Here is a 23,852-nt window from a genome sequence, read left to right on the forward strand (position 1 = left end):
GTGGCCCAAACCTAGACCCAGCTCTCGCGGGCAGGTTTCAAACCGTGGCCCAAGGGACTCTGGGGGTGGAGCCAGAACCAAGGGTGTGACAAGCCTAATTGAACTCCAAAGGGAGTTCTGGCCATCACGTTTAAAGGGGCTGCACACCTTTTAAATGCCTTCCCTCCATTGGAAATAACGGAGGATAGGGGCACCTTCTTTGGGGGCTCACAGATTTGGACCCCCAGGTCCAATCTTTTGGAAACTTGGTGGGTGTTTTGAGGAGAGGCGCCAGATGCTATGCTGCAAATTTGGTGCCTCTCAAAAAAAAACCAGGCCCCCCACAAGAGCCCCAGATACCCACAGATTAATTCTTCAAGGTCTATGGGCTTCAGCAGTCCCTGTTATAGTCCCACCTCTGCTACGCCTACAGGGCGGCCCTGCCACTAAACAAACTAGGTGATTGCCTAGAGCGCCAGCCTTCTGGGGGCACCAAACTGGGCACACCCACCCACATGCGACTCGGTGACGTTATCAGTGCAGGGGAGGGGGTACCAGAAGTTAGCTTTGCCTAGGCTGCCAGACAATCTAGAGCCAGCCCAGTACACCTAGACCACACTTTTAAAACTACTGGTGCCCTTTGTTCAGATCCAGGGACACTTTTATATTCTTGAACAGCTCTCAGCAAGACAGAGTAGGCCCAGCAACGGTGGCATGGTATAAAATGGCTTTAATTGAAAATAAACATACAACCAACAGGCACCCAGCCTCAAGAGCCGGGGCTAACTGAAGGCTACATTCTGAATATCTTGACTGTTTTGAAATCTGAAAGCCAGCCTGCCTCTTTATAAATTTCTTGGAAGAGTTGGGGCCAAGCTTTCTAATCGTTTAAGGTTGCAGTTCATTGGCCATCAGAGTCTTTGCCGCAGAACAGTGAGGCCCCCCCAAATTCCCCCCACCCTGCAAGCCCTCCTGTCTGAAATTTCCGGAGGTCTGCACCTTTAACAGGCCTCTTAAAAGGAAAGTTATAAATGATTGGCAAGAGAAACGGTCCCAGTTATGTTATACATCAATTTAAAAAAAGAGATTTCTTGCTGCATGGCTTCAGAAGCTTCTTTAAAACAATGTGCCATAAATGGAGGTTAAATAATAATCTACCAGCAATTTTAAATATAAGACACAGATCGTTCCCTGGCGTATGCCTTTAAGACTTGCCGCTTAAAGGAGCATCTTTAGGGTATAAAAAATGGCAAGTTCCTCTGCTGAAGTCTTTTTAAGAGTTGGTTAAAAGATTTGCACTGTTGTAGACTGTAAGTAAGCAAAGGGAATAAAACGTTTTCCAAGGCTGCAGTTGGTTGCTTGAATTGCGCTCACCAGGGGAAGCCTTTGTGCCCCCTTTAAAGGGGAGGTGCACAAATTTGAAAACTGTGTTCCCTACGCAGAAGTAGGAGAGTGTGCCTTTCTTCTTATCCCCAGCTGGTGTCTTTTACAACTTCTCAACGTGTGGGCATCTATTTAAACGGCCACAAAGCATTCCCTGTAAGGAAACATTCCAAGGTCAGAGCCTCTGAAGAGGCGAGGCAGCATAATAAGACGAGAAGGCAGTATCTTCGAGTAGCAGCCTGTGGCTTTTGAATCCCCTTTAAGGTGGTGTGTGCGCACAAACGCAAAGGGCAAGGCGGCACTTCTTGGAAATACCTTTTCAGCTACAGCAGAGGTCCAAAGGTCTCAGTCTACAACAACAACAAAAAATTGTCCCGAGTTTACAAACGCGAGAGATTCCCTCTTTTGTCTACTGCCTTTAAAAGTTCGAGGACACGGGAAGGTGAGAGACGCGAGACACGCAAGTCGACAATGAAGAAGTCCTGAGGCTTGCGAGAGAGAAGTGTTTTTTCCGTGCATGTCAGACACCTTTCAGAATTCTTCAAAGTGAAGCTCAACATTACGGCGGATAAATAAATACATTTCTTACAACAGTGGCAGGAAAGTTATCTCGAAAAGGTGGCAGGCACCAGAGCCTGGAGAGCAAGCAATTATCTCCAACTTGTTATCAAGCCTTTATTCTTAAAGGTTTCTCTACGACTGGCATTTTCAAAGGTCCTCTTCTTAAAAGTCAGGCAGGAGGACGAAACGTGTAAAGCTTGTTTGGTGGCGCACTGAAGCTGACTAGACAAGCCAAGGAGGATTCTGGGAGTCTTGACAGCAGTCCCTTCCTTGGGTCAGTATGGCCATCATCCTGAACTCAGTACCAAAGAAGTCCAGAGTATGTGCCGCAGGGTCATTCCTTGTCTCGGAGAGAATCGAGGGGAGGGAACTGAGGCTCATAGCACAGAAAGGTCATTGCAGGATTTTGACCTCTGCTTGAAGAAGCGTCCGTTTCGGGGCACCAGGCTAGAGAGGAAGCGCTTGGCTTTCTTGGTGAGGCTCTCGCGGCGGCCCCCGGCCCCCTCGCCGCCGAACCCGTCTCCCTCGCGCCGATGCCGGCGCAGTCGGATCTGGCGCACAACACCCTCGAAGAGCTCTTGGGTGTTGTGATGTAAGGCGGCCGACGTCTCAATGTGCTTGCAGTTCATCATCACAGCCAGGCTCCGGCCCTCTGGACCCGGGAGGGGAAAAAGAGAGGGCTTTAGCGATAGATCCATTTTCCTGCCTCTTCCCTACGAGGCACAAATCCCACCCCAACCAGCAGGGTTGCTAATCCCCAGGTGGGTAAAGGGAGAGAGGTCACTTGTAGGATAAAGACAGCATAAAAGGAGTTATAGTGATCAAATAACTAAGGATGTACTTAAACAAAATCATACACATATGTTCAATAGAAGACTAAATAGCAACAATTCCCCCCAAATTTCACAGTTCTATCAAAGGAGTCCCAATGAACAGGAGGTCGATTTGATCATTCCTGCTTCTAATCCTCTTCTAGCACAGGGTGCTCCAACCACATCTCCCAACCAAAGGCAAAAGCTCAGAAAAAATATCAAAAGTGTTTCTGATGCATCAATAAGTTGCAAAAAGCTGCAAAACCCACAGGATTCTTTTTCCAAAGACTGCACATAGAATTGGCTAAAATGTATCCAAGTTATACAAACAAATGCTGGAAATGTAGGAAAGTTAAGGGGATGCTTTACCACATATGGTGGAAATGTGAATGTGCAAAAAAATTTTGGACCCCAGATTAATATCTAGGCCCAAAGAATTTAAAATAAAAGGTTTCAACACTCTCCGGAATTGTACTTATTGAGTATATGCAAAGAACAATTATCTATATCTGAGAAAAAAAATATTAATTCATATGATTACAGTTGCTAGAATCTTATATGCAAAGTATCGGAAAGTCTCCACAATCCCTGATAAGGAAGAATTTTCATCAAAGTTATTGGAAGCTGCTGAAATGGATACGTTGACTACAAGGTTAAGAGATGGAAATTTGCAGGAGTGTAAAAAGACGTAGGAACCAATATATGTATGTGCCAAAAGTATGGGAATTGTTATGAGAGAATAGAAATTGTATATAGTAATGCCCTCAAACTCCTTGTGTGAATGGGTGGAAGGGTGGTGGTGTGGGTGATGGTAGGAATGTCGGTTATGTTTATGTTAGTATGTTGTGTGCTTTCAATAAACAATAAAGCTTTAAAAAAAAGAAAGAATTTCCAATGGACAAAAGGGACAGAAAGTCTCTAGTAAGATTTCAAAACGGCACTAAACTCCAAACATATTTGTATGATTTTGTTTCAATACGTTCTGAGTTATTTAGTCACTATAACTTCGGTTGTGCTGTCTTAATCCCCAGGTGGGGGGTGGGGGATCCCTCAGTTTGGAGACTCTCCCCCCACTTCAGGGTCATCAGAAAGCAGTGGGTAGGGTGGGGAGGGAAACGTTTGCTGGGCACTCCGTTATTCCCTATGGAGACCAGTTCCCATAGGGCATAATGGAGAATTGATCTGTCAGTATCTGGGGCTCGGAGGGAGGGCTGTTTTTTGAGGTAGAGGCACCACATTTGCAGCATAGCATCCATGCCTCTCCTCAAAACACCCACCAAGTTTCAAAAAGTTTGGACCGGGGGGGGGTCCAATTCTATGAGCTCCCAAAAAGGTGCCCCCGTCTTTCATTATTTTCAACGGAGCGAAGGCATTTGAAAGGTGTGCAGCCCCTTTAAATGTGACAGCCAGAACTCCCTTGGGAGTTCAATTATGCATGCTCCAGGCCCCACCCCAAAGTCTCCTGGCCCCACCCCCAAAGTCTCCTGGCTCCACCCCCAAAGTTCCCAGATATTTCTTGACTTGAATTTGGCAACCCTACCAACCAATAAAATTGTACCAGCATCTGTGTTCCCTCTAAGCTGAGTTAGCGTGAGCTAGCTCACAGATTTTTAGCCTCCAGCTCACACATTTTTGTCTTAGCTCAGGAAAAAAAAAATGGCCCCAGAGCACACTCATTGATGCAGTAGCTCACAACTTGAATGCCGGTAGCTCACAAAGTAGAATTTTTGCTCACAAGACTCTGCAGCTTAGAGGGAACATTGACTGGTATTACCATTTACAGTAGACGGGGAGAACTTACCCTCCCGTGAGACCTCCCTGGACCGTGCCAAGTCACTCTTGTTCCCCACCAGGATAATGGGGGGATCCATTCGGGGGCTCTCCGCCCGAAGCCGCAAGAGGGTTGGGGGCACTCGGGTGAAGCTGCGGCGATCTGTCACAGAGAAAACCACCAGGAAAGCATCTCCCGTCTTCAGGCAGGATTCCTGCATCCATCCTCCAGGATCTCCCTGCAGAAAGGTGTCAGATAGGGAGAGGGTGTCTTGGGTGTTTGTTGTTCTGCATTTGTGCCACCCACGACCACATTTCCGTCTTATTTATAGGAGCCGTTCTCAGTGTCATGCAGTGAAGAATGTTTTTTTTCTGTTGTTAATTCATAACGTAAGGTGCACTTGGGTGTCTCCTACATTGGTACATAGATCGATGTGGTTTTTCTAATTCCCCCTCCCCAAATTCTTGCCGATATGTCATAAAGCCAAACATGACAAGGGGTGTCAAACATGCGGTCTGGGGGCCGAATTAGGCCCCCAAGAAACTGGCTCTTGTCTGCTTCCTCCTCCCTCTCTCTCGCTTCCTTCTTCATCTTAGCTTGCTTTACAAGGCTTGCACAATTACACAGGAGCTACAGAGCAAAACCTCAGTTTTCTCCATTGGTTGAGGCTCCTCCCCCCTCCTAGTCCCCTGGGAAAGGAAGGAAAGAGCCGGAGCTTCCTTTGCCCAGTTCCCTGGATCCCCTGGGAGAAATACAAAGAAAGCACCTTTAAAACCAACAAGCGCTAAAGTTTTAAGCATGTTTTATTTTAAGGTGATTTTTTTTAAAGTAGTGTTTGTCCGTGTCCTTTAAAAAGTTTATATGTCTGCTACCTAATCTTAAATAGGTACACGCATGGCCCAGCCCCATTTATATCGGATCCGGCCCTCATAACAAATGAGTTTGATACCCCTGGCACCGTATTATCATTTCATGAAAAACAATTGCAATTGTTATTTAAACCTGCAATTTTGGAATCTGTTTTTTTTTTTTTAACGATCGGCTAAACATCTCCGCTCTTGGATGCCGCATTTACTACAGACTGTTTCAATGTAATGTCATGATGACCAGGGGTAGAATTACATGCCCTCCCTATATCTACGAGTAAAAGGGCTAGTCTGATAGGACCGCCCAAAAGGGTTGTTATCCAGGGGTGACCAAACTCACAACATAAGAGCCGCATAGAATAAATCTTACGATGATTAAGAGCTGCAAGACATAAGCATCAGATGTTTGAGAGCTGTAAGACAAGGGAGAGAGGGAAGGCAAATAGATGGAGGCAGAGAAGAGGGAGAGAGAGGTGGAAAGAAAGCAACTTTAAAGGTATTCTCCAAGCCACTGGCTAGCTTAGCTTGGAGAAGTGATTTCTAGAGACAAATGCCTTCTCCAAGCTGGTTGACAAGATGGTGGGGGCTTCAAAAGCCACACAATGTATGCGAAAGAGCCACGAATTGGCCACTCCTCCAGATGGAACCTGGAAATCTCCCAGAATTACAACGGATTCAGTTTTCCTGGAGGAAATGGCTGCCTGGGAGGGTGGACTCTATGGTGCTAATACCTTGCTGAGGTCCGTCCCCAACATACACCGCGCGCCCTCCCCAGGCTTCAACCCCCAATCTCCAGGAATTTCCCAACCTTCCCTACACACAACTCTCATCAGAACTTGGAAGCTAAACGGGGTCAGCCCAAGGAAATCCAGGGTTGCTACAAAAAGGTAGGCAATAGCAACTTACTCAATTTGTCACTTGCCTTGAAAACCCCAAGATGGTGCCACCTAGGGTTGCCAATCCCCAGGTGGGGGCAGGGGATCCCCCGGTTTGGAGACCCTCCCCCTGCTTCAGGGTTGTCAGAAAGCGGAGGGAGGGGAGGGAAATGTCTGCTGCGAACTCTATTATTCCCTATGGAGATTTATTCCCATAGAAAATCATGGAGAATTTATCTGCGGGTATCTGGGGCTCTGGGGGGCTGTTTTGGGGGGTAGAGGCACCAAATTTTCCATATAGCATCTAGTGCCTCTCCCCAAAATACCCCCCAAGTTTCAAAGCGATTGGACCAGGGGGTCCAATTCTATGAGCCCCAAAAGAAGGTGCCCCTATCCATTATTTCCTATGGAAGGAAGACATTTTAAAAGGTGTGCTGTCCCTTTAAATGTGATGGCCAGAACTCCCTTGAAGTTCAATTATGCTTGTCACACCCTTGCTCCTGGCTCCACCCCCAAAGTCTCCAGATATTTCTTGAATTGGACTTGGCAACCCTAGTGCCACCCCCAGCACCCTACCTTCAAGGTGTTCAAGCTGTGCTGAAAGCTTCCAGTCTACATGATGTTGTGTCGCCTGTTGCCCATTGTATGGATTACTGTTCTCAAATCTGATTTGGGATTTCTGTAGTCATGAGGTTTAATTTTGGAGTGATTCGTTCTAATGTTGTTTTAATGCTGTAAGCCGCCCCGAGCCCGCTTGCGGGATTGGGCGGGGTATAAATTGAAAAATTGAATCAAATTAAATTAAATGGCCTGTGATTTGCTGGCACCTACAGACAAGATGGGGGCTTGAGCTCCTTGGAGCCTCCCCCAACCATGTGGAAAAGTACAATGATGTAATCAGACTTCTGAAAAATTGAATTGTGCCAGGTTGAAAATCCTCAGGCTGAATTGAATTCTGTAAAATTCAACCTGAGGATGGTCAAATATGCTCTGACAGAGACTGTGTTAGTTAGTGGGGGTGGGTGATGGGAACGTCTCTCGAAGCCTCTTCATTTTGAGAATCGTGAAGGGATGGGACTTTCAAATTGTCACTGTCTACAGCAATCCCTTCAAAGCCCCTGGTTTATTGTTTTACACATGACAGAGGGTTGTCTGAGAAAAAGAAGATGAGTATGTTTTTATGCCTGCTTTTCTCTGCCTTAAGACACTTACAATTGCTTTTCCCTTCCTGGAGAGCCAGTTTGGTGTAGTGGTTAAGTGTGCGGACTCTTATCTGGGAGAACCGGGTTTGATTCCCCACTTCTCCGTTTGCACCTGCTGGAATGGCCTCAGGTCAGCCATAGGTCTCATAGGAATTGTCCTTGAAAGGGCAGCTGCTGTGAGAGCCCTCTCAGCCCCACCCACCTCACAGGGTGTCTGTTGTGGGGGACGAAGGTAAAGGAGATTGTGAGCCGCTCTGAGACTCTTCGGAGTGGAGGGCAGGATATAAATCCAATATCTTCATCTTCTTCCTCTCCCCACAACAGGCACTTTATGAGGGAGGCGGGGCTGAGAGAGTTCTGAGAGAACTGTGACTGCTCCAAGGTCACCTAGCTGGCTTCATGTGGAGGCAGAGGTGAGGAATCAAACCCAGTTCTCCCTATTAGAGTTTCAGACTAGGATCACAACATAGTTTAAGCCGAACCTCTTGAGGTTATTGTTGTGAAGATTCAATGGAGGAGAGGGGAACAATGTAGCAAGCTGTTTTGGGCCCCCAAACAGGGATATATAAGTACTTTTCTCCCTTTATCACAATACAAGAACTCGTGGACATACAATGAAATTGCTGAGCAGTCGGGTTAGAATGAATAAAAGGAGGTAGTTCTTCACCCAAAAGGTGATTAACACATGGCATTCACTGCCACAGGAGGTGGTGGCGGCTGCAAACACAGACAGCTTCAAGAGGGGATTGAATAAACTTCTGGAGCAGTGTTCTGGCCCCACTGATGGACCTCCTGATGGCACCTGGGTTTTTTGGCCACTGTGTGACACAAAGTGTTGGACTGGATGGGCCATTGGCCTGATCCAACATGGCTTCTCTTATGTTCTAAATATAAATAATAAGCAAATAGGAATTAACTATTCACCTAATCAGGAACTGAGCTGCAGAAACCTGAACAGGGACGGGGGGGGGGGCAGACTTTCTAGCTTTGCTCACCTCCTTTCCAATTTCCTAACAATTAACAGCACACCACGTATCTATGTGTCTCTCCCTCCTGTCACCCTCACCCTTTCTGAAAATGCTGGCAGTTTCCACATCTCTTTGCATATTCGTGCACGGCTGTGGCACACCACCTCCATGAAGCCAAAGTAATGGTGTAATCTAATGTGGGTTTACATATATTTGCATGCCACCCTCCTATACACACACACGCGTCAGGAATGCTGTCAAATGTTGGGCCACATTCTCTATACATCTACGTGTTCTCCATCTTCAACCAAAGTAAATAACAGCAGACGCCTCCATCTGGTTATTTTGCTTTGCATATATTAAAGAAATAAATTTGTATACAGTCCCTGTAACCCCCTTTCACACATAAAGAACACTAAACCTGTCGTTAAAAATAAAACGGGGATCTGGCAAAGGTTTTATTCCGGCATGCCCTTTCAGGCACTGATGGTAAAATGGTTGTGCCTTTAAGTCACAACCAAATCAAGGCGACCCTGTTCTGAAGTTTTCAAGGCAAGATGGCTGGCCATTGCCTTCCTCTGCATTGCCATTCTGGTCTTCCTCAGTGGTGACCCATCCATATTCTAACCAGGGTCAACTTCCAAGATCCAGAGTGTCTGAGCTGTGATAAGCTGTTTTCATGTACTAGCTATTTGAACATTCTACGCATGACGATGCCGTACACAGAATCAAACCATTGCTCCATCAAGATAGTGTCTGAAGAGAGCCATGGTGGTCTGAGAGCCAATTTGGTGTAGTTGTTAAGTGTGGAGGCCCTTATCTGGGAGAACCGGGTTTGATTCCCCGCTCCTCCTCTACATTCACCTGTTGGAGTGACCGTGGGTCAGTCATAACTTTCTCAGAGGCTGTTCCTCTCAACAGCAGTTTCTGTCAGAGCTCTCTCAGCTCCATCTACCTCACAGGGAGTCTGTTGTGGGGAGGGGAAGGAGATTGTAAACCACTCTGAGACTCCTTCCAGTAGTGAAGAGTGGGTATAAATCCAATCTCCTCTTCTTCTGCAGAACCACTATATTTGGGAGTCCAATATCACCTTAGAGACCACCAAGAATTTTGAGGTAGAAGCTTGGGGTATTACGGTGAGAGCTCTCTCAGAGGTATCTGATGAAGGGAAGCTTATACCCCTCCCCTCAAATCTTATTGCTCTGTAAGGTGCTGCTAGATGTGAATCTAGCTGGTCCATTGAGACGAGCAGAGCTTTTTTTGAGCAGGAACACAGTTCTGGCTGGCTTGGTGTCAGGCGCTGCGGCCTAATATGCAAATGAGCTCCTGCTGGGCTTTTCCTACAAAAACAGACCTGGAGACCAGTATTCTCCATTCAGACCAGCAGTGGTTTTCCTGAAGTGATACCACCAACTAGCTGATATTTGTCTACCAGACATGCCGGGGATTGGACCTGGGACCTTCTGCATACCAAGGAGATGGACAGCCTCTATCCATATCTCCACTTTGTAATCACTCAGAATTGGAACCCATGAATCTGTTCTGCTAGCAGAAAGGACTTCCACTTCTTGTGCCCCTGTGAGTAGAACAGGTTCGCAGGCTCCAATGCTCGTGGTATATTTATCGTATATATGTCATAGAGAGTCACAGAATCATAGAGTTGGAAGGGACCTTCAGGATCATCTAGTCCAACTCCTTGCACAATGCAGGGAATTCACAAATACCTCTCCTCTACACACACACCCAGTGACCCCTAATCCATGCCCAGAAGATGGCAAAAACCGGTAGGATCTTTTGCCAAACTGGCCTGGAGAAAAATTGCTATCTGACCCCAAAGCAGCAATCAACATTTCCCTGGGGCCACAAGAACTAAGCCCTGAGGCAACCCTTCCTGCCCTCTTTCTCATGATCTGCCTAATTCAAAGAATCAGCATTGCTGTCAGTTGGCCTTCTTGTCCAGTGGTGTCAAACTCATTTGTCACGAGGGCCGGATCTGACAGAAATGGGACTTTGTGGGGCCAGGCCATATGTGCCATAAAATGTAATGCCAGGTAGTGGAGATACAAACTTTATAAAGGAGACAAACACAATTAAAGATTTTTTTTAAAAACACATTAAAATAAAATATGCTTAGAACATTAGCATTCTTGCAGTATTTTTTAGTTATTTAACGGTCTCTGATAACTGACATCTCTTGTTCTGATGATAGAAGGAAGAGAGGCTTGGCTCAGTAGCTCTGCTGTGCAACTGAGAGGGCCTGCCAAAGCAAGCTCTCCCTTCCCCACCTTCCTCTCTAAGGAGGAACTTCAGCCAATGGAGAAAATATAGGCTTTGCTCCATAGCTCCTGTGTGATTGATCAAGCTTGGCAAAACAAGCTGTGATGCAGAAGGAAGCAAGAGAGAAGGAGAAGGAAGCAGCTGACAGGCAGTTGCTCGCGGCACTGATCTGGCCCTCGGGCCGCACATTTGACACCCCTGCTCCAGCCTCTGTTTAAAACCTCCAAAGACAGAGAGTGCATGCCTCCTGAGGAACCGCTCTAACTGTCAGGAAGTTCTTCCTAATGTTTAGCTGAAAACTTCCTTGGTGGTCTCCCATCCAAGTACCAACCGTGTTTAACTTCAGAGTTCTGAAGAGATCAGGTTATACCAGGGGTGGCCAACGGTAGCTCTCCAGATGTTTTTTGCCTACAACTCCCATCAGCCCCAGCCATTGGCCATGCTGGCTGGGGCTGATGGGAGTTGTAGGCAAAAAACATCTGGAGAGCTACTATTGGCCACCCCTGGGTTATACCATGCCTTCTTCCCTAATAGCATGCTCCTGTGCCCTCCCGAAATGGCTGCTCATTTAAGCAACAGATGATGTTTTTAACCAGTCAAAGACCAGATTGATTTAAAACGTGGTCTGTTGCTTAATTCTCCCTGCTCTTGACAATCCTTTTAATTCTTTCCGATCGAGATGGGGGTAAGGATGCAAATCATGCCTACCTGGTCCCAGATGTCATACAATATCAGAGTGACCTCTTCATCATCTACGTAGAATTTCCGTTCGTAGGAATCCTCTGGGGAGGACAAAAGAAATCAGAAAGTGCAAGGAGGGAACAGACACTGGAATTATTCAAAAGGCACCATATCTAGCGGGTGGATTTGAGGGAGAGAGAAATGGTACAATAGAAGTAGCTCACATGGTGTTACTGCTGTCAGTTCCCGGGATGCAGTTTCTGTTATTGTTTTGCAGGACGCAGGGATGGAATTCTAGCAGGAGTTCCTTTGCATATTAGGCCAGCCCCCCGATGTAGCCAATCATCCAAGAGCTTTGTAAGCTCTTGGAGTATTGGCTACATCAGGGGTGTGTGGCCTAATAATAATAATAATAATATTTTTTTTATTTGTATCCCGCCCTCCCCGCTGAAGCAGGCTCAGGGCGGCTAATATGCAAAGGAGCTCCTGCTAGATTTCCAGCCCTGGCGGGACGTATGTGTAAGACCCCTATGTCCATACCAAGGGTCACTACACCAGTCCCAGACTGCCTTCCTACTATCTGCTCTAGACTGTATTTGATATTCTGAAATAGCCCTGATTTCAAAGCTAGGAAAGCACCAGTTTCTTCGGAACGAGAAAAACAAAATTGTCCTGCGCAATCTGTTAGCCAAATAGATCTTAGCAGCAGCCGGTTGCGCTCTCTGCTGTGCATTAGGTTTAATAGAACATGTCTTGATTCACGTGCACTGCTCGCATACGCTTCCATTCCTTACCCGGGCTTGCGCTTCTCCAGGCTTGTCAGCTCTGAAGATTGAAAACACTGAAAATCCACGCTAACAAGATTGTAACAAGGCATTCCCCACAAGGCAAACACACAGGGACAATTTAGCCTCTGGGACAAGAGGGTATGGATCCGGACATTTAATGTTGCGCTTTTAGTGGTTTTGAACAGTTTAATTGCATTTAATTATTCAGCGTCAGCTGTCTTGGGACCCTTCTGGATAGACACCAAGGGTAAAGATGAAGTCAATAAATGAAAATCATTTTGAGGAGCTCAAGGGAGCCCAGCGTTCTAAAAAGACACGATCCCATCTTCACGCAGCCAAATTAGAGGAGGAGACAGCCTTCTCTTTATGGGGGAGATGGAGAAACGCTAAAATTTTAGATCTGAAAAGGAACAGAATGTTTTCTCTGTCTAGATCTGCTCTCATCTCCTGTTTTGTCTTGGATCTCATAATGAAGAATAAAGGAACCCCAGGCTAAAGATGGCATAAGGTTGCCAACCTGCAGGTAGGTCCTGGATATGTTCCAGAATGACAACTGACTTCCCGACTACAGAGATCAGTCCCCTTAGAGAAAATGCTGCTTTGGAGAGTGGAATCTACGGCATTATACTTTGCTGAGGTCTTTCCCTTCCCCAAGTCCTACCCTTCCCAGGCTTCATCCCCAATTCTCCAGAAATTTCCTTTTTAATATAGACAACATTTTAATTTTATTAGAGAATGAAAAAAACTAGGAGACATACAGAAAACTTGGAACCATGCAACATGAAGGAACAAAAAGCACACAAAAAGGGAAAAGGAAGTTGAAAAGAAAAGAGGAAGAAAACTATAAAAGGGGGGGGGGGAGAAAGGAAGGGGAACATCAAAGGCTTGCAGTTTTCTCTACAATAAATAGAATTTTGACTACAAAGTTTTCCATGTTTATATATAAAAGCAAGAACTTTCTTTTTGTTTCCTCTTAAGCAGGCCTCAGATTCAGTGGGAGCTCACAGGAGCACAGCTCCTGAACCTCTCTTGAGAGTTCCACCTCCTTGTCCATTGAATAGTAGGTGCAGCTGCATAACAATCCCTGGATGAGCTCCACCACCTATTTTTCTACAAAATGGCCCTTCCTCTTAAGCAAATTTATTTAGAAAAGCCAACTTCATCAAATCATCCTTATCTTTTTCATGAAAAAGTCCAAGAGAGTATTTCTAATCTCTAACAAATGAAGTCGTTATCTTTTCCCTAGCCAGTAGTATAAGTTAAACAATTTCTCCCGCCATTCTTCTACTGTGGGTATTGTCGGATCTTTCAACTTCTATGCGTAGATCAATCCCATTGCTGTGTTTGAATACAGGAACTCCATAACTTCTTTCAAATGATTGTCCATTAAACCTAACCTACCAGACTCTGGTTTTAGCTATAGCTTAGTCTTTAGCAATTCTCAAGAAATTTCCAAACCTGGAACTGGCAACCATAAAGGGGCCATAACCTCCCTTTGAAGCTCTGTACCAACAACTTGAATGCAAATCCAACAGGTGATGCTTCCCTCAAGCGTAGGGTTGCCAAGTCCAATTCAAGAAATATCTGGGGACTTTGGGGGTGGAGCCAGGAGACATTGGGGTGGAGCCAAGATCAAGGCTGTGACAAGCATAATTACACTCCAAAGGGAGTTCTGGGCATCACATTTAAAGGGACGGCACACTGTTTCAATTCCTTCCTTCCATAGGAAATAATGGATAGGGGCACCTTCTTTTGGGGCTCATAGAATTGGACCCCCTGGTCCAATCTTTTTGAAACTTGGGGGGGTATTTTGGAGAGAGGCACTAGATGCTATACTGAAAATTTGGTACCTCTACCCCAAAAAACAGCCGCCCTAGATACCCGCAGATCAATTCTCCATGATTTTCTATGGGAATAAATCTCCATACGGAATAATAGAGTTCCCAGAAGACATTTCCCTTTCCTCCCCCTGCTTTCTGACGACCTTGAAGCGGGGGGAGGGCCTCCAAATCGGGGGATCCCCTGCCCCCACCTGGGGATTGGCAACCCTACTCAGGCGCCTCTGCAACTAGCTTTGCCAGCCTCCAGGTGGTACCTGGAGATCTCCAGCTACTATACCTGATCTCCAGATGACAGAAATCAGTTCCCCTGGAGAAAATGGCTGCTTTGGAAGGTGAACTATGGCATCGTATCCTGCTGAGGTCCCTCCCCAAACCCTGCTCTCCCCAGGCTCCACCCCCCCCCCCCCAAATCTCCAGGAATTTCCCCACCTTTAGCCGGCAATCCTGCCTGCCACATCCTCTGGCCCTCTGGCTTCTTTCTAACCCCATTTTGACTCACCGGCATGCTCTTCCTCATGATGGGCACTGCCTTTCATGCCTCCAAAGATGGCCGCCAATGAACTCTTCCCCACGCCATTCTCCCCGAGCAACATGACTTTGTAAGGGCCGCGGCCTCCTGCTGGACTGGCTCCCCCAGTACTGCTCACCTCCGGGGAGCTGGGCGGAGAGTCCAGTTCCTCCACTGCGGATGCTCTCATCAGCTGGTGTTTAATGGGCAAGGGCATACTGCCCCGCCGGGGCCCAGCACCCCCTAGGGCTGGGGGCAACGTCATGGTGGGCTGAGTGCTGCAGGAACAAGGGAGGGAGACAAAAGCAAAGAGCATGGGAATTTTGGAACAAAAGCAGCGTTCCCAAGGAAAAGAATCAATGGCTTTTTGCCACTGGAGAGCCAGTTGGGTGTAGTGGTTAAGCGTGCAGACTCTTATCTGGGAGAACGGGGTTTGATTCCCCATTCCTCCACTTGCAGCAGCTGCTGGAATGGCCTTGGGTCAGCCATAGTTCTGGCAGAGGTTGTTCTTGAAAGTGCAGCTGCTGTGAGAGCCCTCTCCAGCCCCACCCACCTCACAGGGTGTCTGTTGTGCGGGAGGAAGGGAAAGGAGATTGTGAGCCAGACTCTTCGGAATGGAGGGTGGGATATAAATCCAATATCTTCATCTACCTCACAGGGTGTCTGTTGTGGGAGAGGAAGGGAAAGGAGATTGTGAGCCGCTCTGAGACTCTTCGGAGTGGAGGGCAGGATATAAATCCAATATCTTCATATACCTCACAGGGTGTCTGTTGTGGGGGAGGAAGGAAAAGGAGTTTGTGAGCCGCTCTGAGACTCTTCGGAGTGGAGGGCAGGATATAAATCCAATATCTTCATCTACCTCACAGGGTGTCTGTTGTGAGGGAGGAAGGGAAAGGAGATTGTGAGCCGCTCTGAGACTCTTCAGAATGGAGGGTGGGATATGAATCCAATATCTTACTCTACCTCACAGGGTGTCTGTTGCGGTGGGGAGGAAGGTAAAGGAGTTTGTGAGCCGCTCTGAGACTCTTCGGAGTGGAGGGCGGGATATAAATCCAATATCATCATCATCTTCATGGAGTACCGATTAGCGTGAAATTCCAGAAGGGCTGCAGATAGGGTCTCGACCTCCAAGTGAGGCCTGCAGATCTCCCAGAGATAAGTTCTTCTGGAGGAAATGGGTGCTTGGGAGGATAAGCTCTATAACACCATATTCCACTAACATCCCTCCCCAAACCCTGCCCTTCCAAGGTTCTACCCCCAAATCTCCAGGAATTTCCCCATAGTGGAGTTGGTAACCCTATTCTGCCGTTAAAGGCCTGTAAATGTGTGTGTGAGTGTTAGTAACCCAAGCTGTAAAGTATTTAGATCTCATTAACTATACTGCCAAATGTAGGTTCCTCCTGGTACTTAGCCCAGAGGTGCCCAAACTTGCTTAATGTTAGAGGAACCTAGAAAAAATGTCAGATGCTTGAGAGCGGCAAGACATGAATGCCAGGTGTTTGAGAGCTGCCAGACAGGAAGGGAGGGAGGGCGGATAATAGATGGGGTAAGGAGAAGAGGTGGAAAGAAAGCAATTTTAAACGTATTCTCCAAGCTGCCAGCTTTCTTGGCTGGTAGAAGTGATCTAAAGAGACAAATGCCTTCTCCAAGCCAGCTAATGGGGTGGTGGGGGCTTCAAGAGCCACACAATATGTGTGAAAGAGCCACATGTGGCTCCTGAGCCACAGTTTGGCCACCCTTGTTTTAGCTCAAATACCTGTGGAAAGGGTGTAGAAACGAGGGTCATTTTATTCACTGTATTTTTATATCACACATGTACACATGTGTGTGTATCTCTACGTGGCTGAGATATCCACCTTTGGAGACACCGTGAAGTACCATGGCGTGCCACGTTTAAAGGGAAAGTCTATTTCTTTCACTGGCGTGCCACACAACACACAAGGTATGTAACCAGGGCTGTGCACTAGTCCAGTAACACGCATTCCTACCTTTCCCCCTGGCTAGCCAGACAACAACGCGTGTGCTTGAAATCACAATTTGCGCTCATCCCCAGAAGAACCTTCCGCCACATCGGCATAGGGAGAAGAAGCACTATTCACTGAAGGAGTGAGAGTGTGCAGGCATGCACTGGCGCATCTGTTGCACTGATTAGGAACATGAAGCAACGCATGCAGGCTGTCGTCGGATTAGAAGCCCGCAAATCCTTTTGTCTCGTTTCCCTCTGGCTGGCTGTCTCTCTGTCTCTCACGCGCACAATAGACTTTTGAGAGGGAAAAGAATACATCGTCAACCTACGCATCTTCCCCCCCATCTCTCAAATGCATACCCCTACCCCATGCACTATAAACAATGGCAAACGTATAGGCAGAGAAGCGCTTAGCTGATGTCAGTTCTCCGAACCATATCCTCACTGGACCTTGGTTGTCTGAAGGCATTCACTGTATGGCAGATTCTACACCCTTTCTTTCCTGGGTTTGTCAAAATATACCTGGCCGGAATTGCCCTGGCTGTTGAGAACTGAAGTCTTTCGGTTAAAATCATTTCCTCATCTGGACCCTTGTCTGGAAATATCACACAAGATGAGGGGGTTGGGTGGGAATGAGGTTGTGATCACGACTCTCGGTTGTTGCCAGATCTCTGCAAAACAGCTCCCTTGCACTGCAGCAGCAGGCAAAGCGCTGGTGCGGCCGTGCCTCTAAAATCACCCACGGGATTGTACCACGGCCTTCGGTGGGCACTCGTCCACTTTGCAGGGTGCCAAACCGAGGGTGCCAATTCCATGCCAATGCTCTCTCTCACATGCCACCGCGCTGATCTCCGGCACAGAGTTTTGGATGGAGGTGCCTGTGCGTTGCCATCCACCGTTCGTACCCACGCCGGCTGGCACACTCGCTGCCGTTGACTTGGCACCTACCGTCTCTCGCAGAGAGATTTGCTGGAGAAAAGTCTCCCCAAAAGCACAGTCGCCTGCGGAGGGACCAGACGCCCACCCAGAACTGCACCCCTGGCACCCACACCGCTTCTCTCTCCTGTCCCAGACCCTCCTGGCAGGGCCGGATCTGGGAGGGGGGGTGCTTGCCTAGGGCACCGACTGAAGGGGAGGGGGCACCAAATTAGGCATGGAGTCCATTGTATTCTATGGGACCATAAGATAGAATGGCCCTTAAGGGGGCATCATTTTTTAATTTCATCCCCCTTCAAAGAACACGTCGACCGGGTCCTGCCTCCCCAATACTCACCCTCACCTCCCCTTCTGCTCCTTTGGAGGAAAGGGCAAAACAGGGAGCCAGCCTCCCTTTCCTCAGCAGAGCTCCCCGGTTCCTCCGCCCCGCTCTGCCTTCCCAAAGGCCAGCCCCACCAACTTGAGAACTGCCTCCCTCCCTCCCTGCCCAAATCCGGGGGATGTGCCCCGCCTTGGCCAGCTCCCACATGCTTGCAAACCGGCCGCCCTCCCGTTCACCCCGGCGCCCCACCTGTTTGCCAGACAGCAGGGTCCCTAGCGCCGGTGCCAAAGCCGGAGGGGATCCCAAGGCGGTGTCCACGGCTCCCTGCAGCCCAGATCCGGAGGAGGGGGGAACCTCTGCGCGGATGACAGACAGGCGGACCCCAGGCAGGGGGTGTGTTTTCTCTAGAGGTGGGGAGGGGGCCGCGTGGCGAGAGACGAGGAAGTCGCCGGCGATTGGCGGGCTGGCTGGGGAGAGGGCGCGGGAGAGAGAGCGAGAGGGGCGGACCCGGGAGCGCAGGGAGGGAGGCGCAGATGGAGAGGGAGAGGCGGCTGCAGAAGCGATACGGGATTGATGAGCAGCGACACGGACTGGATGCCCCCGAAGGGCTCCATCAGCCTGGGAGGAAAAGTGATCGATGCGCCGAGTTGGTTTGATGAACTTCGCCCACGCGAATCCCTTGATTGATCGTCGTCTCTATCGGTGGACCATTCAAAGGGAATGGTTCAGGGGCCTTTTGTTTAAAGCCGTCCGACGATCCATCTTTTTTTTTGCTTCTGTGTAGGTGGTGGTGGGGAAAGTGGTTACCCATCCAAGTTCCCCTTCCCACACGCGTTCCAGACAGCCGCGCCTTCCCAGTAAGAGACGAGGAGGCTCTTGCGGGCGGCTCAAGGCAGCGAGCCAAGCCGCACGTCGGGGAATCAGATTCGGAAGCGGGGGGGGGGGGGGAGCCGTCGTGGGAAAGACGGGGGAGATGCCAGCCTCCAGGTGGGACCTGGGGATTCACCGGAATGACAGCTGATCTCCATTTTGCAGAGATCAGTTTCCTTGGAGAAAATGGATGCTTTGGAGGGTGGACTCTGTGGAGCTGTACCCCATTGGGGTCCCCCGTTCTCCCCAGGCTCCACCCCCAAATCTCCAGGAGTTTCCCAATCTGGAGCTGGCAACCCTAATTCCATAGTGAGACGGGTCCCCATGGGTTGGGACTTAGCTTATTAGGAGGACAGCAATTTTTTTTTTTGAGGGGGGGGGGAGAGACTAGGGTTCAATTCAAGAAATATCTGGGGACTTTTTGGAGGTGGAGCCAGGAGACATTGGGGGTGGAGCCAGGACCAAGGTTGTGACAAGCATCTTTGAACTCCAAAGGGAGTTCTGGCCATCACATTTAAAGGGGCCACATACCTTTTAAATGCCTTCCCTCCATTGGAAATAATGAAGGATAGGGGCACTTTCTTTGGGGGCTCATTAAACTGGACCCCCTGGTTCAATATTTTTGAAACTTGGAGGGTGGTTTGAGGAGAGGTACCAGATGCTATGCTGCAAATTTGGTGCCTCTACCTCAAAAAAACAGCCCCCCCCAGAGCCCCAGATACCTTCAGATCAATTCTTCATTATTCCCTATGGGAATTATTCCTATTCTCCATAGGAATAATGGAGTGCCCAGCAGACATTTCCCTCCCCCCTCCGCTTTCTGATGACCCTGAAGTGGGGGGAGGGCCTCCAAACCGGGGACTCCCCTGCCCCCACCTGGGGATTGGCAACCCTACGCAAGAAAGTCCTAAAGCCAAGGGCCAGTGATAGTGAGCCGGCAAAATGGACAAAGAGGAGAGAGAGACTTGGGGGGGGGGGGAGAGAATGCATGAAGCCTTGGCAGAAGGTGAGTTTGCACCATGTCAGCGATGGTCAAGCACCACGGTAACCTGGGGTGGCGGCAGATGCTGGGTGGGCCCATGCCCGGCCAGATGGGTCTGGAAGGAGGCCCAGGGGAAATGCAGTGCCTGAATTGTGCAGGAGAAGCAAAGCACAAAGCAAGCAGGTGGGGAGTTTCCCCTTGGAGGTCGGGTTGTCTAGGAAGGGGTGGGCAGCCAGGAGAAATCCTCTCTCTCTCTCTCTCCCTCCCTCCTAATGAAGCCAAATTAGCTGCTCGCTCTAATTAGGGAGAGGGGGGGAATTATGCTATTAGTCACGGGTGGGAGGACACTAATGAGGCATAATTAGCAGCTGCCAGAGGGGCCTCCAGGGAGGCACAGAGAAGAACCGCTCTGGGGCAGCCTGGGATGCGGGTGAAGCCTCGCAGGAGGGGTTTTCAACAGGAAACACCCCCCCCCTCAATAATTTCACGTTGTGTCTCTTTTTACAGAATTGGAGGCGTGAAGTCCAAGGAAAACAGCATCCCTGGCACACGTGGTTCTGCTCCAGCCTTTCTTCACCAGCTCCTCCGTTGAGGACAGGCCTCATTTTGGGCAAGAAGTCACAGGAACTTCTAAATTTTATTGTGCTCTTTTCTTTCTTATCCTCACCCCCCAAAATACTTGCTTCTGGGCCAGGACCGGATCTACATATTTTTTAAGGGGGGGGGGAATTAAAAAATGGCACCCCCTTATGGGCCATTCTATATGGTCCCATAGAATACAATGGACTCCATACCCAATTTGGTGCTCCCCCCCTCCGTCGGCACCTGGGCAAGCACCCCCCCCTCTGCTCCCCCCTACATCCGGCCCTGTTCTGGGCTCCATTGTTCAACCCCCGTGCGATAATTTTGCTGAACTCAAAAAATTTGACGGGACTTTCTCGTTCCCCACAAAAAAATGGGAAAATAACAAAAAATTTTAAAGCTGACAGATGGAAGTCTTCATTGTGCCAGTGTGGCCGCATAGCAGAAAGTAATTTTAAAAGAACGGCGGGAGTAAGGTTTTATTGCGACAATGCTAATTCAGGAAGCATTTCAAGGTAGATGCTGAGCTGATATAATTTAGTACACCTTCCCGTAATGTCAGAGGAGTGTGGCATATACAAATGAGTTGTGCGCTCATGAGCTCCGGCACTTCTTTATCTACAAAAGAATCCCTGGTTGAAGGGAAGAATCACCATCAGCATTCCAGTGCAAGGAGAATCTGAACTCGCAGCTCCTTGGATCCTGAGAGGATGTCGTAAGGCAAGAATCCAGAGCTGTACAAAGTTGGGCGTTGTGTGTGGAGGAGAGATAAAAACCTGTAACCAACCCCAGGAAGCTGCTTTCTGAATCAGACCCCTCGGTCCATCAAGGTCAGTATTGCCTACTCAGACTGGCAGCAGCTTTCTGGGGTCTCAGGGGGAAGTTTTTTGCACCACCCGCTGCCTGGCTCTTTAAAGCAAAGATGGCAGGGATTGAACCTGGCATTTCCTGTGTGCCGAGCAGAGGCTCTTCCACTGAACTGCAGCCGCTCTGATGAAATACCACAGCATGGGCAGTTTCCCTTTGCATTAAGTGCTTATGCTTCTTTGTCTCAGGTTTGATTTAGTTGTTTCTGATTTCGGCTTCTTATCCGATTTTCGGCCATCTGGATACTATTGCACTTCGTGGATGCTCCGTCCAGTTTGGTGTAGTGGTTAAGTGTGCGGACTCTTATCTGGGAGAACCAGGTTTGATTCCCCACTCCTCCACCTCACCTGCTGGTGTGACCTTGGGTCAGCCACAAATTCTCTCAAGCCTGTTCCGCTTAAGAGCAGTTTTGGGAGAGCTCACTCAGCCCCACCTACCCCACAGGGTGTCTGTTGTGGGGAGGGGAAAGGAGATTTGTAAGCCGCTCTGAGACTCCTCTGGCTAGTGAAGGGCGGGGTACAAATCCAATCTCTTCTCCTTATTTTGACTTATACTATGTAATTTGTCTGAAGCCTCAGTGAGAAAGGAGGACTATAAATAGCACAATTACTACTTGGATGGGGAGACCACCAAGGAAATCCAGGGTTCCTACGTGGAGGTAGGCAATGGCCACCCCAGTTCCTTTCTTGCCTTGAAAACCCTACAGGTGTTGCTTAATTTGGCTGCAATGACAACATTTCATATCAGTTGCATATATCGGTTGGACTAACAAAGCAGGGCCAACCACCCCAACATAGAGAATGGGCCCTCATCTCACCTACAAGCATGCTCCAAACATGAGGAAGAAATCCCCTGTCTTGACTTCCCTCTTAATGTATGTAATGTGCCATGAGGAATTTAATTCCAAACACTTTATATAACGTTCCCCACTGAAATGTGTCCAACTTTGGTGTAGTGGTTAAGTGTGCGGACTCTTATCTGGGAGAACTGGGTTTGATTCCCCACTCTTCCTCTTACAGTGGCTGGAATGGCCTTGGGTTAGCCATAGCTATCGCAGGAGCTGTCCTTGAAAGGGCAGCTGCTGTAAGAGCTCTCTCAGCCCCACCCACCTCTATTGTTGGGTGAGAAGATATAGGAGATTATAAGCCGCTCTGAGTCTCTGATTCAGAGAGAAGGGCGAGGTATAAATCTGAGTCTCTGATTCAGAGAGAAGGGCGAGGTATAAATCTGCAGTCTTCTTCTCTAAGGCTTCTTTTGTTGGACTATGTGGGACTCTTACAATGTAATATCAGGTTAATATAAAACAAAATAAAACTTTATTCATACAATAAGCATATTGGTTTCAGGATGTGTACAGCTTAATTCTTCAGTGAATGATAATAACTTCTGACTGAGGTGTCACTCCCTATATGGCCGGGGACCTACCTACCTAAGGGACCGTCTCTCCCCTTATGAGCCCCAGAGGGCACTGAGGTCATCTGGGAAAAACCAGCTGAATATCCCTGGGCCAAGGGAGGCCAGACTGAAAGCCACCCGGGATCGGGCCTTCTCTATTACTGCTCCACTACTGTGGAACCAACTTCCTGAGGAGGTGAGGGCCATACGATGTTTAGAGGGATTCCGTAGGGCCTGCAAGACCCACCTTTTCAGGATGGCCTTCAACTAGCGAAAATTAGTGGAAAACTGTGACAAAACTAGATATGCTGCTAGAAATGCTTTTACTCTTGAAATGTTTTTACTGCTGAAATTTATTGAAATCTGTTATAACGCCATATTATTATGTGAATTTTAATATTTTGTAATTGTTTTAACCGTGTTTTATAATTGCAACTGATGTAATGTGTGTTTTATGCTGTGAGCCGCCCTGAGCCTGCTTCGGCGGGGAGGGCGGGATAGAAATAAAAAATTATTATTATTATATTATTATTACTCCTCAAATTCTTCTTTTTTTCCCCTAACTCAGCTTCCTGGCAGCTTCTGTCTCTCACACTCCTATAATACCCTGACAATATTAGGTTTTGGCTCTCTATCTAGCCCCTAATATGTCCTCTAAAGTAGTCTTCTTTTCTTCTATAGAATCTTAATGCCTTTCACAGCACTATATGGGATTCCAATCAGAAGATTGCTTCTCAGGCTTCATAGACACTTAACTGACCATGACTGACTGTTAACTGCTGTCACTCTGAGAGTTCACTGCTGGCTGACTTCTCTCTCTCTCTACACACACTTAGTTCCACCCACACACACTGCCACCAGCCAATGACCAAACTCACTCACTCCTTTTTCAATCCTCCCTTCTCTACTACAACTAACCAACAATTAAAGGTACACACATACATAAATTCATATAATTACACCCCCCCCTTCCCCATTATATTTGGGAGCACAATTGAGCAGGTTAAGGGATATCAAGGGAGAACCAATCTGGGTAAATGGGTCACAGGAAGAGCAGGGAAAGAACTCAGGTTACCAGCTCTGGGTTGGAAAATTCTCAAGATTTGAGGGTGGAGACTGAGGAAAGTAGCATTTGTAGAGGGAGATGGGATCCTCCATGGGGTATTATGCCATAGCAGGAGTGGCCAAACTGTGGCTTGGGAGTCTTGTGTGGCTCTTGAAGCCCCCATGCCCCATTGGCTGGCTTGGAGAAGGAATTTATCTCTTTGGATCACTTCTCCAAGCCAAGCCAGCTGTCAGCATGGGGAATGCATTTAAAGTTGCTTTCTTTCCACCTCTCCCTCCCTCCTCCCCCATCTATTTTACCTCCTTCCTTCCTTCTCTCCCTCAAATATCTGACGTCCATATCTTGTGGCTCTCC

The 23,852-nt window shown here is 48.1% G+C and overlaps 1 protein-coding gene across 1 annotated transcript; it reads right to left on the reverse strand.

Moving 5' to 3' along the window:
- Nucleotides 1-2,257: 2,257 nt before the first annotated feature.
- On the reverse strand, nt 2,258-14,787 carry REM2 (RRAD and GEM like GTPase 2). The gene is made up of 4 exons (XM_060255397.1): nt 14,504-14,787; nt 11,403-11,476; nt 4,537-4,744; nt 2,258-2,575 (listed from the first exon to the last, which is right to left on the reverse strand). Exons 1-4 carry the CDS (start codon nt 14,775-14,777, stop codon nt 2,301-2,303), a joined length of 831 nt encoding a protein of 276 aa, XP_060111380.1. The 5' UTR covers nt 14,778-14,787; the 3' UTR covers nt 2,258-2,300.
- Between the last annotated feature and the right edge of the window lie 9,065 nt (nt 14,788-23,852).

The sequence above is a fragment of the Heteronotia binoei genome, chromosome 15, assembly GCF_032191835.1.
Source record: "Heteronotia binoei isolate CCM8104 ecotype False Entrance Well chromosome 15, APGP_CSIRO_Hbin_v1, whole genome shotgun sequence".
NCBI classification, from domain to species: domain Eukaryota; kingdom Metazoa; phylum Chordata; class Lepidosauria; order Squamata; family Gekkonidae; genus Heteronotia; species Heteronotia binoei.